General features: G+C 29.1%; 1 protein-coding gene across 2 annotated transcripts; it reads right to left on the bottom strand.

The window, feature by feature from the left end:
• Positions 1–4,736: 4,736 nt before the first annotated feature.
• On the bottom strand, positions 4,737–10,442 carry LOC100164480 (cleavage and polyadenylation specificity factor subunit 5). Of its 2 annotated transcripts, XM_001944038.5 has the most exons (6): positions 9,914–10,438; positions 9,471–9,671; positions 9,281–9,344; positions 9,037–9,202; positions 6,663–6,777; positions 4,737–6,581 (listed from the first exon to the last, which is right to left on the bottom strand). In XM_001944038.5, exons 1-6 carry the CDS (start codon positions 10,042–10,044, stop codon positions 6,560–6,562), a joined length of 699 nt encoding a protein of 232 aa, XP_001944073.2. In that variant the 5' UTR covers positions 10,045–10,438; the 3' UTR covers positions 4,737–6,559. The 2 variants fall into 2 exon arrangements, with proteins under 2 accessions (XP_001944073.2, XP_008185189.1); XM_008186967.3 differs by lacking the exons at positions 4,737–6,581; positions 6,663–6,777 and adding an exon at positions 8,645–8,761 and having other exon boundaries at positions 9,914–10,442.
• Positions 10,443–19,963: the final 9,521 nt, after the last annotated feature.

Raw genomic sequence — 19,963 nt, 5'->3', positions numbered from 1 at the left:
ACTAGGAGCCTTCTATTAAATTTTCAAGCTTTTTTATCCAACAAATAAAATTTTATTGATATTTTTAGAAAAAAAACTAAAAAAAAATGGAAAATGAAAATGTCCATAAAGAGCTCAAAATAAATCAAAATATTTTGAAAATGTTATGGTGTATAGAAAATGCTAAGATAAACATTCAGTCAAAATTTCATATATCTACGGTCATTTTTTTTAAAGTTACACCAAAAACCAAAATCGATTTTCTCGAAAACAGATTTTGCGTAAAAATTCCCGTTTTTCCTTAATTTTTCTTTTGTTTTTCACGGCGCTTTTGAAAACTATTGGAAAAATTTTACTTTTGACCCCCCAAAGTACCAACTAGATTCACTTTCCTATCAGAAAAGGTACTGTTGAAGAAAATCCAAGCACTTTTACTGTCCTAAAACGTGATGACAGACACAAAAATAAAAAAAAATAAAAAAAAATAAAAAAACACACATCATTGTAAAATCAATACATTCATCGTTCCACTCAGAATTTAAAATGTGCTTCGATCGATCCCTTGTACATGTTGTGGAAAAAAGAATATTTGCAAATCAAGGTAATCGTTGCGACGTATTGTTGGAATTAGAATCGTATGTTTGAGTGAAAAATAAACATTTTTTCATGATCTTAATATTTCATATAGTGATATGTGCGTGCGAGTGCCTGTGAGAGCCCTCCATACCGCTACAATTGACTCGCACGGACGCTACACACACTAATAATCATTTACAACTAACACATAAATCTCGGGTGGCGACAACGAGATTAGAAATTGCCTAAATTCTCCTTAATCAATACGATAGCGAGGCCCCTTAAAATGTAAAATTAGTAATCACAATACAGAAATTTTCATAATGTTATTTTTTAATGGAAGTGTAAAGTAGGCAGAGCTTTATAAACTATTTTCAGTTCTCAGTACTATATGGTTATTATTTAGTTCCATGTAATATAATATGTTTATAAAATAGTATACTATATACAATAGCTTATTCCATTCGAAAAACTATTTTGATTTGTGAATGTTCAACCAGAGAACATTGCAGGGATTGGACATAAGATAATAATTTATAAAATCTTAATGAAATACTGTTCATTATTAATAATTACTTCAAAGTTCCACCATTAAAAACTTGGATAGTGTAGACCACAGATATATAAAAAATGATATAATATCGCTTTTGAAAACTATTGGAAAAATTTTACTTTTGACCCCCCAAAGTACCAACTAGATTCACTTTCCTATCAGAAAAGGTACTGTTGAAGAAAATCCAAGCACTTTTACTGTCCTAAAACGTGATGACAGACACAAAAATAAAAAAATTAAAAAAAAAATAAAAAAAAAAATAAAAAAAAAATAAAAAAACACACATCATTGTAAAATCAATACATTCATCGTTCCACTCAGAATCTAAAATTAAATAAAAAATTAGAAAATTTCAAACGCCTATAATAGCTTAAATGTTGTCTCAATATTTTTAAATTTTTAATGTGTATAAGCAGTGGCGTTTGTCTGTTCACTCCCCCCTCCTTCTTCAATTGATTTTTTTCCCTAATAAATATATAGGTATTATTTATATTAGCTATATATGAAAACAGTAAAAACCTAGTTTAATTTATACGTTATATCGTAACCCCTACATTTCAAAATCTTGGCTACGTGGAGTGTAGTGGTTATAGTGGTTCCGGGAATGTTAAAATATTTTTTGAGTAGGTAATAACAAAACAGTAAAAATGGTTTGATGCATTGATGATAAATCGTAGTTATACTATACTTACCTTAAAAATCCAATGGTTATATTGATATTATAGTATATTATATTATTATGTGTATTTATGTTATAGTATAACCACATTCAGTATAGGGGCGTCTTTTGGGGGAGGGGGTGCAGGGTGTACATTTGCACAACCTTTTTTTTTAAATGCCTTCTTTGGCCTGCCAACAATAAATATAAGCGCCGATATACCTTAGTGTTTTATATTATACATATTTTATATTTTTTCAGTATTAAAAAAAAAAAAAAATGTATTTTACTTATGTTTAATTTCCAAGAATGTTCGATGTGATTTTGTGGTCCCACAATATTATAATATTGATAAAATTATAACACAATTACACAAACATTGTAAAGAAGGATACCAATAAAATAAATTTCTGGTTGTATTAAGCCAGCTATATTTTATATTTTGAGCAGTGGCGGCGCCAGGAATTTTTCCCAGGGCGGGCCAAAGGGAGGCCAACATATATTTGGGCAGGCACAGTTGTTTGGACGTATGGTTGTATGGTAGTCGAATAAACGGGGGGGGGGGGGGTTGACAGGGGCCGAAGTGTCCTTTTTTGGAATACCCACCTTTGACTCTATCAATCTACATATATAAGTACAGTACCTTTGTAATAAAAATTGTTTATTCAACCTCTTAAGGTCTTTGACCTCCCCCCTTGAAAAATGGTGGTTGAGTTACAGTCTCAGTGACCAGGAGTTTTGGTGAGTTGGGTTATTTATTTATCAGATAAAAGAAAAGTAAAATTAAATACATAAAACTGCAATCCATTATATTTTCTTTATTTAATAAACAACGTAATATTATACATCTAACAAATTTTTAGTTTATAATTGAATAGATATTAATACATTAGCGATTAGCGATTAGCAAACCATAATAACTAGGTACATAATAAAATATAAAACAACTATTAAATACTTGTACAATATATATTGGACAATTATCTAAAATTAGATTTATACAATAACATTGTCGTAATCCCGTCCAAGCCGTTTCCGCGAACAACCGCACCAAATATAAAACGTAAACAATCTATATTGTATCCATATACATAGCTATGTGTGAAGTGTATGTGATTTAGGAAAACCAGACCACGAAATTACAGGGATAGATCTATTTACGTAACAATACTTAAAAATTATAATTTCAACTATTAAATTTAATCAAAATTTTTAGGCGGGCCAGGGGTTTCTAAGGCGGGCTATGGCCCGCCCGGGCCCACCTTTGGCGCCGCCACTGAAAACTACGGACGCAACTAGGGCGAAATATAATTTAGGGACGCAATTCGAATGCGCCGGTATATAGAATAGTAATTATATAAAGTAGGTAAGCATATCATAATATGCATATATATGAATTAATAGGACTTATAGTTAGTATGTTTAATGTAGCTCAATAGACTATAAAATATTAGTTCAAAAGTATATAATATTATAATATTTTGACAACTATTGTCTATTTAAAAAATTGTGATTGTTCAAATCCTTTTGGATATAACTCGCAAGTCGCAACAGTAAGGGCCAGTTGCACCGTCTACGGTTAAACTTCGATTAAGCTTAATCAGCTGATAACAGATATTTAACCGGGTAAATTTGGCCGGTTAAACTCCGGTTAACTTTAATCAGAGACGGTGCAACTGGCCCTAAGTGTTATTCAGCCACCCTGGTAGACAATCCGACTACGGTGGATTGCAGACACCGCCGATGAGCGGCAATATGTACATGCTTGATTAACCAATATACAAATAAAATACTAATACCAATACGTCCAGGCACGCCCGCAGAGATGTAGCTCACTATAAAAAAAAATAGGTGCAAAATATTTTTAATAATATAAGCTGTGGAAGGCTTCGCCCCCCACACCCCCCTAACAATAATTATATGATATATATTCTTTATCATCAATGATGGGTATAACAAAATATATTTAAAACATAACTCATGTCTCATTTTATTTATTACTTCTAATCAAAATGTATATTCTTGTTTACATTATATATTAATGCATTATTAATCATTGAAAAGCAATGCCATCCGCCTAGAACTCAATCCAAACTTTTCAATAACACCTTATTGCTGTTCAAAAAATTCCTTATTTTCGTACGTTTTTCGATGAATATTAATCAGACCTAAAATACTTAACCTTTTATTTCCCATTCTGTTTCTCAACCATGTCTTTAAACGACGTAATGTGCTAAAATATAACGACAATTTATTTTACAAGAATATAGGTAATATACCGAATAAAAAATGAGAACTATAATATAGAAAATATTACGTATCAGTGTATCACGTTTATTTAAAGTTATAATGTGATGTCAACATGAGTAAAATTAAAACCCAAATGTATAATAATAATTATACAATCATAATATAATATACAGTATTTAATTTTTTTTATAAAATGATGACATACCTAATCACATTGTAGTACAGTTAGTACGATGTTCTATGGTCGATAATATTGAACATTGATATACAGCTAGGATATAATAGAAAGAACTGACAAATAAAAATACAATTCATACTACCATTTACATACAATTAAAACGATCATCTTTACCATCAATATTTTTCAAAAAATTACCATTACAAATTGGCTATTTCGAATTTTTCCAAAAAACTTAAATAACATTTTAAATGTTCAGCATTAAAAATAAAAATACAGTACTGGTATTGCGAGTGTTTATTAAGTATTAACTATAATAAGTATAAAGAAAAGTGAAATTCATTCAAGTAAAAGAAATAGTTATTTAAATAGGCAAACGCAATTAATATTTTTGTTTTTATTTATGGAAATATTTGACTATAAATTATGATGGCTGTACGTTTTGCCTCAAAACTTAATATTTGTAAACAGTTTTTTTCCATGATAGAATGTATCAATACACAATAGATAATTTCAACTTATATAGTACCAAATCAAAAATGTTTGGTTTGTGGATCTGCAATAATCAGGTCACAACAAATTTATTCATGAAAAATCACAATCAAGGAATAATAAAAAAATAACGATAGTGAAATAGTTACTAAAATTCACATTATTTACTCTAAACTATTTTACTTGAAATTTTAAATATTATATTGTTTAAATTAATAATTATACAGTTATAAATGGTTAGACTGACTGGAGCAATGGTGGAACCAGGAAATGGGGCCAATAACTACTTATATAATGTTGGGTAACGCCAAAAGAGCACAGAGCAAAAAAAAAAAAAACAATAATGAGCTAATTATGATAACTTTTTTTGAGTTAATGAAGAAATCAGTTCAGTTATTTCTGTTTGACGTATTTTTTTTAGACAAAATAAAACACAATATACACAGTATTAGGTACAGACGTTTAAAAAAAAATAAAACAGATTACAGGCAATACAGCAAATAAACAATATGTCAATACACATTAATCGCACTACTGCACAAGTAAATAATATAATAAGATGATTACAGTTAAAGTTAATTTTGAAAATAACCTATACAGTGATTTATCCGTGCACGCTTACCCCTATTTTTCCTTTAATAATTAATTAGTTTAACTTGCGATTTTTTGGAATTGGTAAATATAATTAAAGAGAAGTTTCTTAGTTATTCATTGGGTCTTGGACCATGTTTAAAAATTAAAAATGCTGATTGTTGATAGATTATTATTAGTTACAACAATTTTCAAATCACCATATCTATAGCCATATTCATATCTTCAGCTTCCAAACCCATTATCATTGAATATTATTTGTACAAAAAGTTGATGTGTTAGTCAAAACTATTTTTAAGAATTTTGAATGACTACATTATTGAAGAAAAAAGGGGGTTGGCATGATTGGTTAATCTCTGTATATATATACACATTATACTTCTATCAAATAAATTCTATTATTTCCTATATAAAACAAAGGACCATTATCTTAGGTAATACCATTAATTATAAATAAAAGTAGGTCGTTGGTAGTATTAATGTATAAAATATAATAATATATTAAATAATGTCAATTACATATTTTTGTGTAACTACAGCGAATAGTTTAATTTTTTTTTTCATTGAATTATGAAACATGTCCAAATTATTATGTTTAAGTGCAGGCCAGGCATTTTAAAGTAGGGTTTTGATAGTAAACTATTGCAGTCACTGTAAGAAGTAGAAATACTATGTTGAAAATAATAAATTAATGTATCAAAAGGCATTTAATTATAAAAAGTTGAATATAAAATTTGATACTATAAGATCAAAGAATATTTTATTAATCGCGTTGTATTAATATAGAAAACGAAAAAAAAAAGCGTTTTTCTATTAAAATACCAGCACAGCAATTTTGATGTGTAATACTAAATTTATTATAGTATAAAAATAACCAGTTAATCTGTAACACAAATTACTATAATACAGTACAGAAAATTTGGTTTAATGTATTTATTCAACCAACGATAATGAAAATAAAATTAAGATAGATATTTAAAATTCTAACACAGTATCAAACTGCAATTAATGGGAAATTGGGTAATTTACAAAAATCAATAGCTATAAATCACTTACAAACCCACAACAATAATTTAAAACATTAGGTGTATATATGTAAATTATAATATTTCATAAAATGGTGACGATAGTTTGTAATAGTTTCAAATGGTCAGACAATTTCTCAATTCAATATAATTTACTGATAATAAATCTACTTTACAATTACATTAAATCGTAGAAAAATCTGTTCAACGATTGATGGGCAGCAAATGTTTAAAATATCCTACAGCTAAGTTCTAAATTACATATAAATGAAGTTGAATCTGAAAAAAAAAATATACATATTAGTAAAAATAATAAAACTGTTAACCATATTAAATATGTGAAACAATTAATAATGTTACCTTCCGAGTGCTTGAGGCAATGAGGAAATAATAGATCCATATCCTTGAGCGTTATCAAACAGCTCAAACAAAGGGGCTGCCACCAATTTGTAATTTTTCGGCACAGCAAACAATGCTAAAGAACAATCAAATTACCACATAATTTATAAACAGAAAGTTTGATTATATAATCTTATTGAATTTACAAATGAATCAATAAATTTAATACATAAAATAGTATATTTCAATTAAAAAGAGTAACAATTTACACCTATACATAATTTTACAATTGATTTTAATGTTCGTTTAAAAACATCTGTACAGAACAAATGTACATAATAAAATTTAAGGATAAGCAGATGTTGAATGACAACTTTGTACAATAGTTCTTAAATTGTATTTTTTAAATTTAAATGGAATTTTTTGAAATGCTTACAAATACAACATTGGAATTAATACAACATTATTTTAACTGCAGACAGAATTACTATATTTAAATAATCACTTGACATTATTTTTAACAAACATATATGCCAACAACGGCTAAGTAAAAATGTTTATAAATAAATACTTTTTTAATACTTTAAGGACAATTTTAATTTTCAACGGCCTCATTAAATATTTAAATTGAAAAATAGTTTATTTAGATAAATAATCTTAAATGTAATAATTTTATTTAAAACATTACAAATCTTTTACACATAATTAGATATTTTAAAATAATTTACTGACAAAATAAACCCCCAACCAATTATTACTACACCGATATCAATTAATATACATATTAATTTTTGTTTTAATAATTATTACATATTATTACACTACTCTTTATTTATTAATTATTAACCATTTTAACATATAGCTCATAAAGGGAAATTAGAACATAATATAAATAGTTTAATAATTGCAACAAAAATAATAATTTAACTACTAAAACAAAACGAGATACACAGTAAACATAGTTGTTAGTTTTGCTTTCTGTCAGAATCTAATAACATGCATTCTTAATATTCTAAATTGAATATTATAACTGTACATTCAAAAAGACATGACATTCTTGTTGTTTATGAATAAGTGTAATTCATATCAATTTTAATGTTTCATTTCATCAAATCTATAGGGTTTAGATTAATATCATTATAAAGCGATCATCTGTGTTACAGTTTTTTAATTCTGTATATATTTTAATTCTAAACACGATATAAATATAGAATCAATTTTTTAACATCAATATCATAATTTAAAATTAAGATATTACAAAAAATATTGTGACAGAACATGATGATGTTTGTACTTAAATTAGATATTTAGTATATAATTTTGTTAAGTATTAACCTAAACCCTCAAGTTTCTATTACTCAAGGGGTAAATTTGTTATGTTTTACATATAATACAACAACAAATTGGTTTATCGCATACTCATAATAAAATTTCAGGAAATGAAAATAGTTAATACTTAAATATTTTAATTTTTACAACCTATAAACAGAGAGATGTTAAAAAAAATTTAAATAAAGTCATCCCACCAATAGTTTGTTTTGAATACAAAAAAAAAATTACAGAGTGTCAACATCAAATTTTATTTAAGATTTATACCAAATTATAATAAACTTTATTTGACTTTTAAATTTTAAAAAGTAACTTTCAATGTTCTTTACACATAGAATAAAATTGGTTACTTTGATTCTTGCAAATAAAAAAAACCAGAAATTGGTATTATGAGATGTATTTTAACAAATCTTCATACTTTACGAAATTTTATAAAGGATTTATGACACGCTGTAAATCAGAAAAAAAATTTAAATCCCCGAGAATATAATTAATTAATTATAATGGAAAATACACGTACAATGCACTCAATCCCATTCAGAAAGTGCATACATTCTTTTCTTAACATTAACTTAAGCCCCTTCTTTTTTTTATTTAGTTTCAGCTGATTTAAAATCAGATGTTAACTACACAACAGTAATTAGTGATTAGAACAATAATCTTATAAGGAACCCCTATCATGAATTTTCCTAGACAATTTTCATAAAAAAAAATACATTTCTTGTATGTGATGTTTTACAATCAACCAGGATGATCCTTTCTGAACCAGCAAATCATGTTGCCATTGCAAACTGTGAAATATAAAATAATATAATGTAATTTAACACAGGTCTTAGGTGATGTAATATACACGTAAGTTAAAAATAGAAAATACTCATATTTAACTTCAGAGCATGTCAACTATGACCCAAAACATAAAATAATAAATTAGGAAATTAAACCTCGGAAAAATAAAATAAACCTCACAATAACTGTATTCTCAGAAATTACTAATTGATAAAATAATAACTTGTTATACTTATACTCACAAATCTTGGGGTTTTGATTCACTATTAATTTATCTTACCTTTATCAGGTAGCTGAACTAAGAAAAGTCTTTTATGTTCCTTGGGCTTAGTTATGTGTGGTGGTATATATGGATAAGTTGGAGGTTCAAAGTTAGGTCGCCACCAATTGCCAATGGTATCTTCAACAGTCCATTCTGGCTGAACACCATCTTGTCTGCCTAAAGTCTGACATAAGTAAATGCAATAAAAATATTTTCAAATGTGTAAATATAAACAATTAATGATAAAGAAATGTGAAGTTACTTCAGTTAGTAATCGTTTAAGTCCTTCGACCTCATCTTCTGCAGGATTTAGTTCTCCACCTGGCCTAAAAAAAGATTATTAAAAAAATCTGTAAATATTATAAGTATTGAAATCTTAATGATATATATTTTGATTTCTTGTAATTTGACTATGTCATGCTTAATTAATCAAGATATTCATTTAATCTTACAGTTTAAAAAATGTGGTGCCCAACTGCAATAATAAAACATGCGGCAACCCATGTTTATGAACTATTAAAACGCCTTCAACACTACGGCGCATACCAATTTTTTCAAATTCATCACGCATTCGTTGAAATCTAGCTGGTACAGATGGATCTTTTTCAAATAAAGGTTCTTTTGTACCAAATTTATAATTTGATAGAGGATACCTAGAACAAAAGAAACAAAATTAAGAAAAATTGTTTTCTTTCCATTTATTAATACATATTATAAGGAAGTCTAATCTCAATCATACTACCTAGATCCAGTAGTTATACTACAAAACTAGTGTAAGTGTGTAACACACAATAGTCATCAAATGTTAAATTGATGACCACTAAGGCTAGTGAAAAAAAGGATAGGAATCCTTAGAAAACACCTAAAATATCCTAGCTCACGACTATATACTAACAAATTTATATGTCTGTTGAGCGACGGGCACGTAGACGATTTGACTGGAGCTGTGCGCTTAGGCCACCCGGTTCCTGGTGACGATTGGACGTTGTTTTGTACCGGTTGGCTGGTCGTTGTGCTCAACGCCATTTCCGATACCGCGTTAGTCGACAGCTTGACGGTTTTCGATAACGACTGTGACGAAATAATATTTAAAAATGTACAATGGTGTCGCACGTCTTAACGTCAACAACACATAATCCCTGTGGAATATATCGTTGACAAACAGCTATACGATCGATCGAGCCCACGTATTTCTTCGATGGTGACCGATTCAACGTTTTCGTTGTGTAAGACACGAGTGCACGACGTTAAAATGTTGTAAAAATAATTTAAAATTGTCTACTGACAACTGAGAGCGGACTGCGGAGCACGGAAGACAGTTGTAGATCAGATGTACAACGAAACGCCGCCTCGTTCTCATATGAACTATGAGGGCATGAAGCGCACAAAATGGCGGAACGCGTTTGTTTTTGTTTGACAGGCATGACCGTAGCGACGGTTTAGCCGGCCGTGCCACCGCGGTTACCAACTACCAGAGTTTTGAGATCTTCCGACATTGAGATACCGGACGATATCATTCTCCAAAATATGGATCGATATCGAAAACACTCACGTGATTATTGTTTACTGATTACCACGGCCATATCTATTCTGTGTCTATATCACGATCAAGGTGTATTGATAAGGTGTCGTCACTCTGAACCCCTATACCACGATGTAGGTAAAACGGTGTAGTCACTATCAATTGTACGTATGAGAAATAAGTGAGTACCATAGAATACTGTATTCTATGGTGAGTACCGTCAAGGTGTATTGATACACCTTGAACAATACACCTTGATCACGATTATGAAGAATCTTTATAATCGTGATCAATATGGGCCGTGCTGATTACCATGATTTAAGATAGTACTATCTTAAATCGTTCTGACTACTAATAATGTACATTTAAAATTATTATAAAAATGAAGTAAGAGCAAATACTATATACGATCGTATATAGTATTTGGTAAGAGGTTGCCAGCGCACTATTTTTTTACCTTTCTAACTCACACGCAACATAGACAAGCCCGGATTAAGGGGGGCAGACCTCGAAAGTTAGAATTTATTTAGGGGCCTCTAATTTGTCCATTACTTTTTTCGTTATAGGCTATGTAACACTAAATAAATCACCTAAAAAAAATTGCGTATTTTGGAGTGTTGATAGGAGAGTTCAATAGCTTTAAAATAAAAAAAAAATACCTTCAAATGTTAAAAACTTTTGTAAATACATAAACAAATGCGTGATATGTATGATTTTGATAAAAAAGTTTGCCCATAACTTAAAAAATAAAAAAGTTAGACCCAATCTTTAAAGGCTATTTCTTTATCATTTTTGGTATACTTTTATATGACGTCGGCTGGTCATGAAGTGCACTTCACCCCGAAACACATTATATACATTAATATATTTTTTTTCGTACAAGGGCCTCATTTAAAACTTTGGCCCCTGGGCCTCAAAATGTCTTAATCCGGCCTTGAACATAGACAATGCATTCACGCAAAATCATTTTTTCTATGTGTTTAAGTAATCTATTATTCTATTCTGTGATAATACTTTTGAGGGAATGACATATCGATTTGTCTAAATATTGTCTCAAAACAATTTAAACATCATTTAAATTTACAACATTTTTTTATTTATTTTGAAAGTGGAATACAAATTCAAATAATAATAAAATATAAAATCGATATGTCTTTTCCTCAAAAATATTATTCTCTATCTTTTTTGTAATAGGTGACTTTACTCTAAGATTACTTAAACACATAGAAAAAATGATTTTGAGTGAATGCATTTTGTCTATGTTCAAGCCCAGAACCTAACCGTAAAATGTGAACTGTTTTAATATAGTGCATAAGCGCAAATCGCAGGAGGGCTAAGGGGGCTTATCCCCCCAAATATCCCATTACTTCCCATAAATATACAATTTTTAATTGTGTGGGACAAAGCCCCCACCCCTCACATAGTGATGTTAAGAATGTTAGCCTCATCAGTAATTTTAATGAACTACCACCTATGATTTAGTTTGAAATTTAGAATGGCCATCACAGGGTACACAGCATTACAACAGTTTTGCAAGTCCCACTAGGAAAAAGTATATATTTGACCCCCCCCCCCCCCCCAATAGTCAATATTTGAATTCTTTAGTTACACCGCTGTAATGAGGTATCAATTATATTAGTTATTCATTATAAATTGTTTGGTATTAGATAGTTTTAGGTTTCTAAACATAACTCATAAGTTTTGAATATACTAGGTACTTATATCGTACTTGTACTAGAAATGTTTAGTAATAGATATAATATATTATATATTAAGGAATTGGTACGTTTTACATTTAAAAAGCGGGTAAGTACTGCAATGGCTGGGCATTAACGAGATAATAGTTAAAATTAAGTTAAGACGTTAAGTTAATTAACTCGTTACTTTTTTTTTTTCAAATTAACATTTATGATTTATCTTAATGAGATACTTTTTTTTTAAGATTAACGTGTTAACTTCAAATTAATTTTATTTCAAAAGTATCTAAATTAAGTTAATTTTCGTCCGAAAAATAATGCAATTTTTGAATGGGTTTTTACTTTGATGTATCATTTAAAATTTCTCCAGTAATTTTCTTGAGCGTAAAGAAAAACTACCTATCTAATAAACCATATAATTATGTATCTGGAATTTTTACTTTTGCAAATTAGCAAATTTTAACTTAACAATAAGTTAAGTTACTTTTTTTTGAAAGTTTACTTTTAAATTAACGAGTTAACGAAAAAAAATACGAGCAACTTTTAACTTAACTTAACTTTATTATTTTAAAATAACTTAACTTAACGAGTTAAAAAAAATCGTTAACTTGCCCAGCCTTGAGTACTGCTGTACTGTACGTCTCTACGACTGTACATTAGGTAGGTTACAATTGGGTCACTGACCATTGTAATGGATGGTGATGGTGAGGGATTTAATTCAATGATAATATAATATCATTGTATACGAAAAACGATTCTGAGCGGAGAGAGACCATAATATTTTACTGAATATAATCGGTAATACTAAATATAATTTATATTTATTTTTATTAAAGTAATTTGTATTACTAATACTATAGGTATTTAGTAGTACAGACTGTACAGTATTAATTTTAGTTGTAAGCATTGAATTTCAAAATGTCATTGTGTGCATAAAATATAATAATAATATAATATATAACAAAATTCAAACAATTCAATAATTGACATTTTTAGATTCTGAGCGGAGCGATGAATGTGATTGATTTTACAATGATGTGTGTTTTTTTATTTATTTTTTTTTTTGTATCTGTCATCACCTCTTAGGAGTTTAGGACAGTAAAAATGCGTAGATTTTCTTCAAGGTTAACCTGTACAGACTGCTCTAACTTGAACTTGAAGTTTAATCTTATTACATTTTATATTCTGAGTGAAGCGATGAATGTATTGGTTTTACAATTATGTGTGTTTTTTATTTATTTTTATTTTTTATTATAATTTAATTTTTTATTTTTGTGTCTGTCATCACCTTGTAGGAAAAATTTCCCAATAATTTTCAAAAATTTTTACTTTTACTACATTTTTACTTTTGACCCCCCCCCCCCCCCCCAAAGTAACCAACTAGATTCACTTTCCTATCAGAAAAGATACTGTTGAAAAAAATCCAAGCATTTTTACTGTCCTAAAAGGTCATGACAGACACAAAAATAAAAAAAATAAATTAAAAAAACACACGTCATTATAAAATCAATACATTCATCGCTCCGCTTAGAATCTAGAATAACTCTATTTAATACATTAAAGTTTTTTGTGTCTACAAAACAAATGATACAATTAGTATTAGTCGAAATATATAATTATATATTGCAAAAGTAAATTTGTATTATATATTATATATAATACAATATTACATTTAAGGAACAAACTTTTTTTATATCTTTCAAGAAATGTATAAATAAATTATTCCGATTCTTTATTATCCGCTATCACGGCTATAGATAGAATGGTTGCCCATCGACGTATGATTCCCATACATGAAAAGTGTCTACCGAAATGAATCTCTATGATCAGTATTAAAGTAAAATTAAACAGCTGGAGACTTAAGCACTAGCTCTTATATGTCATAATGGCTATCACGGAACTACAATTTACATTTGAAAGGTAATTGCATTTAGTCACTACAACAAATAAGTTCTAGAGCGTAAGTCTCCAACTGTTTAATACTGATAATGGAGATTCATTTCGGTAGACACCTTTCGAGATTCGTTGGGCAACCATACTATCTTAAATCGTGACCGCTACCAACATTAAATTGAATGGCATGGTAATAGATTTTCATTAATCCCAATATTTTAAATTTTAATATTGACCATAAATATTCTATTGTTCGCGTGTTACCCTCATTTACGAAATTCACGAAATTTTCAGAATGATTGACAGTTAAATGATTATAATTTATAGCCAATATGATTAAGACTGGAGTAGTGGAGTATGATTTCCATTCATCAGATACTATGGTAGTCCCCGGCAAAACTTCTCTTTGTATGATCGGGATTAATGTATTTTTATCTCTTCTATCAACAATAAAAAATCTACGTTTTAATACATCACCATTTTCCCAGCTTAAACCAAACCGCAAACACCCAAGGACCCTCGATCCTACGTCCATAATTGAAAGGCGACATTTCAAAACGTATTATTTCCAAAATTGATAAAATTGAATTATACATGGATTCAAATGTAAAAATGGACGAAGAATCGAATGGCGTGGTCAAATTGAACCAAAATGTACTATTTCCTTAGATAAAATCAATCTTTCCAAAGGCAAAATTTGTTTAAATGCACTATTTCCAAAATTATGTCAAAACGTAGTACCTATTTCCCATGTTAAATAGTTTGTTCATTTGACAAATTGACGCAAAACGTACCAATTTCTCAAACTGTATAAAACGTACTATTTCCAAAGTAGGCCGTATTGCGTACTCTTTCCACTGGTAATTAAAAATAGAAAATCGTGATTTCTCAAAAAATGTAAAATGGAAATAGTACGTTTTGAAATGTCACCCTTCAATTACGGTTAAGAGTTATTTACTAGTTGATTTACTTTTTCAGAATCTGAGTTATCATAACTATGGGCTGTTGTATTACTGTATTAGGTTCAATACGGCGATCGCCGATCACCTAGTCCTAGTAAAATTCGTCCCCGATTGTATTACGATTGTATACTGATTACGCGTTTTCCGCGTAATATCTTCTAACATCTAACCCAAACTTAGATTTGAATGACAACGAGAATTAAGGTGTAGGTAAAAAATAAATTATTTGATCGAATTCATTTAAAAGTTTGACACCCTTTTACAACGCACCTGATAGATTTATATTCTCGCAATTTTTTTTTTTGTACACACATTTTAGTGGCACCATCACATTTTTCGAAATTATCAATTTCATGTTCTTTCGGCAATAGTCCATGGTTTTGAAGAAACTCTACACTAGTTTTCAGATTTATTAATTTTATAAAAATCCTATGCTTACGTTTTTTAAAAACGACTCGGTTAATGATAAACACATAAGAAATGCACAGACGATAGACATAGTGACCTAAGGCTATGAAATAAGATATATTTATTTCTATAATCTATTTTTATTCAACGTTATCGTACATTATCTCCGTGTTTTTAGTCACAAAAGGCATATTAGTTATTACCTATATGTTACCTATTATTTATTAATAGTAGATCATGGCGGACACGATAGATCATATGCGCTTTACCAATGCCCGTAAAACAGTTGAAAAATTAATTACTTAGAACTTAAATATATATATTTCAAACATTAAATATTAGTTGATCCCATGCACTTCGTTTCGGGGAACCAATAATTATTATTATAATAGCTTCAAAACCCATGGCAACCATTTATAAGCAAAAATGACCATATGAAATCTCAAAATCCCTGTTTGGGCACCTCTCGGGGTTGGTCCTCTCCCTTTTTAAATTAGCCTATCTTCTGCTCAGAGATATAATCTATCTATATATATAAAAATATCTGATCCCGTTCAATTCGTTGCCCATTAAAATTGCCAACTCTATATGAATAATATGTTTTACATATCACCATGGCAACCATTTATATAGGTACAAAACATTCCATCGGAAATTTCAAAATAATATATAATTGATTGCCATGGTAATACGGAGACACACACTGACGAAAATCTCAAAATAATATATAATTGGTATTTGGTTGCCATGGTAATATGGAGACACACACAGACGGAAATCTCAAATAATATATAAATGGTTGCCATGGTAATATGGACACACACACTCACATTCATTTATATATAAATAGATGCCAAAAACAGTTAATTATTTTGGTAGGGAATAAGTTTTGGAATAAAACCGATTTGAAAATAGAAGGTAACCGCTTTGAACTTTGAAGTTAATAATAACATAATTATCTTGCATATTACCAGTAACCATGATTTAAGATAATACCTTATTATGCCGGTAACCAAAAAGCACTTCCTGCACCTTACTAAAATAAAAACGGTTACCTATCAGTTTTCGGTTCTCAAATTATCGGGTTTTTACCGGTTTTCGTTACAAACCGATTACTGGTTATAAGCCCTAATTTTAAGTTATATTTAAGAGGCCTCGCTAACACATTGATTTAAAGAGAATCATTTAGGCAATTTCTAATCTCATTGTCGCCACCCGAGATCTATGTGTTAGTTGTAAATGATTATTAGTGTGTGTAGCGTCCATGCGAGTCAATTGTAGCGGTATGGAAGACTGCTCTCACACGCACATATCACTATATGAAATATTAAGATCATGAAAAAATGTTTATTATTCACTCAAACATACGATTTTAATTCCAACAATACGTCGCAACGATTACCTTGATTTGCATTCTGACAAAATATTCTTTTTTTCCGCAACATGTAGAAGGGATCGATCGAAGCACATTTTTAAAATTGTATTTAGTTAATTAAATATTTAAGTTGGAAATTCTGAACTTTTTTGAATTTTAATTACAAAAATTAAAAATGTGGCTCGATCGTTCCCTTGTATATTATTACGGACAATGCGAATATTTTTTCAGAATGAAAATCGTGATAATGGTCGGCACGTATTGTTGGAATTAGAAACAGTAGTTTTTGACAAAAAAAGACGTGGTTGTGAGGGCCCTTAAGTGCATAATTATCAAATGATATTCACAAATGCGGATTATACTCTTTCCCCGTGTAATATGACCAACGGGGTAAATGCAACAGTTGTTTATAAGTTAGTGCGACTCAGTGTCGGTCTGACTTATGATTGGGCCCCCGGCACAGTAATTTTCAATGGGCCCTTTACAAGAAAAAAAAGGTTTTTTAAGTTTATAATTTTTATAAGACAATAATCTTTTCAATTCTTCACTAGAAGATGCTAATTGAGATCAATTATTTCATCTTTTCAAATAAATTTGATTAAATTTTCTTCTACAAATAAGAAAATTAGTGGTTCAAGATGTTCTTGGCTCATTTTTAACAACTCTGTTTCATTCCGAGGCCGACCCAAGGTGGTTTTACACAGCAAATCGGGATATTTTCGATTTTTTTGTCCGACCGTTATTCAATACTAAGTATTTTTTTTTTAAAAAAATGGGATTAACGAAAAAAATGTAGGGGATATTTAATAATTATTAATAATAAATAAGTTTTTCATCAATAAATTCAAAATGAAGTTTGTCCGGGCTTTTTTTTTACATTCTTACAAGACACCCTAAAACAAAAATTTTGAAAAAAAAAACTTTAAAATGTTCAATTCTAAGTATTTTTTTTAAAAAAAATGTGCGTGACGGAAAAAATGTATTTTTTGTAGTTTTTCATCAATAACTTCAAAACGAAGTTGGGCCGGGCTTTTTTTTTTACATTCTTATAAACTTAATAGGCGTATACGTTAACATTAGGTTTTTTTTTTTGCTTTCTATGTTCTCTGGCGCGCTAGATTTTCACACATTCAAAATTGGCCCTCCTCTAGTATCATTGAGTTGCCCATCCCTGTTATAAAGCACCCTTAATACACACATTTTGAAAATAAAAAAATCGATAGGTTGCTAAACAAGAATCATTCCAAAGGAAGAACTAAAATATATTTTATTGTTAAATATAAGGTATTAAACAAATCAGATTTTGATGTTATTTCGTAAAGTATTTGATATCGATTTATGCAGGGCTGACAAGTTAATGATTTTTTTTAAAAATTAATTTTCTACATATTAATATAATTATAAGCGGCTAAACACAAAAAAAAAATAGCCTATGGCTTGAATGGCTGAATAGCCCCTAATCCGGACAGGACGTGTATGATGGATGTACAATATTCTGCTTCGACATATCCATATAATTCTAATGCCATATTGCATAGAAAAAAATGATTAATTTTTTAACGGATCAGTACAATTCTAATGTACGAGTCTTTCGAGATGTGCCACTTAATCAGTTTTAAGGGAATCCAACGGGGCATAAACCTAAACTAAAAAGTTTAGCGTATAGTGAGTATTTACATCTCTAATTTTGACAACATTTGTCAAAATCATAATCCATAAGCTGAAGACCATCTTTGATCAGAATCTTTTACCATAATCAGTGGCGCCGAGTACGCACTTATGGTGGTTCAAATGAACCACCTAAAATGGTGGGTGGGTGGGGACTGGGTGGACGGGTAAAAAATTATCCAAGATAATTAATACTATTACTAAAGTAAGTAGGTACTAGGTACTTACACACGTACCAGTTACGTATTACTTAGGTTATGCATTATTAGGTACAGTAGGTATTGTAATAGGAACTCAATAACCAGGTTACTATAATAAGCCCATGAGCGCAAATAGCGTTTAGGATTTGGGGGCCTAAAGCTTCTTTGATAATATTGAATAAACTATAAAAAAATTTAGGAAATATTTGGGAGTGATATGGACTTCTTTTTTGGGTGGGAGGGGGTAGCCCCTAAATCCCTCCTATTTGCGTGAATTGCGCATATGAATATGCCTGTGTCGTCCAACATTCTTTTTACAACACAAATACAATTATAATAAAATATTAATGCAATAAATAAATTATTGATTATTTAATATATAAATCGGCAATGTGAAAAGAAGTTTAGATTTTATTTATTTGTTAGTTAATATACAATATTTATAATTATAAAAAAATATGTCTGGGGGGGGGGGGGGCATTGGCCCACCTGATGACTAGTCACATTCAACATCTATCAGCAGAGCAACTTTTTTTTTTAAATTTTGAATGTATTTTCATACATTTTTGTCTTGGAAGAATAAATAATAATTACTTAAAAACTACTTAATTCTTGATAAACACACTCAAATTTAGTAGTTTATGGGTAAAGATTATTTAACCTACTGATGGATTGCTAAAAAAAACTCGATAAGCTACCATATTATTTGTTAAATCTATGTTTGAATGATAAATATACAAATTGTCACAATATCATACATTTTTACCTTTGTTTCCAATTTTTAATTAAAAGAAATGTTTAGACTTACATGTCAAAAAGAGTAAAAACTATTAGCTGTCAATAAATATAAACATAGTTTTCACAGTATTTCAGACATTTATTATTTGGAGATATAATATTTAAAAAATGTGATCTCCTAAGTATAATAATTGTAATTTTTTTAAACTTTAATAATATGTTATTCAATCAGTCTGATTAGTCTGAAGAAAAGAAACAATTAAAAATAAAATTTCAGAATATAGAAATATAGGCTTATTTTATATTTTTAATGTACATCCAATATGGTACAATAATAGCATTGGCATATTATACACTGATCTAAACTAGTATTTAATTGTTAGAATAAATTGTTTAATACGGTTTATATATATATTTATATATAAACAGTACAAGTGCTTTCAGTAAAATAAAAAAAAAAAAATTAATAATAATAAAATAAA

The sequence above is a fragment of the Acyrthosiphon pisum genome, chromosome A1, assembly GCF_005508785.2.
Source record: "Acyrthosiphon pisum isolate AL4f chromosome A1, pea_aphid_22Mar2018_4r6ur, whole genome shotgun sequence".
Classification (NCBI taxonomy): domain Eukaryota; kingdom Metazoa; phylum Arthropoda; class Insecta; order Hemiptera; family Aphididae; genus Acyrthosiphon; species Acyrthosiphon pisum.
This window is presented reverse-complemented; position numbering and strand designations above follow the sequence as displayed.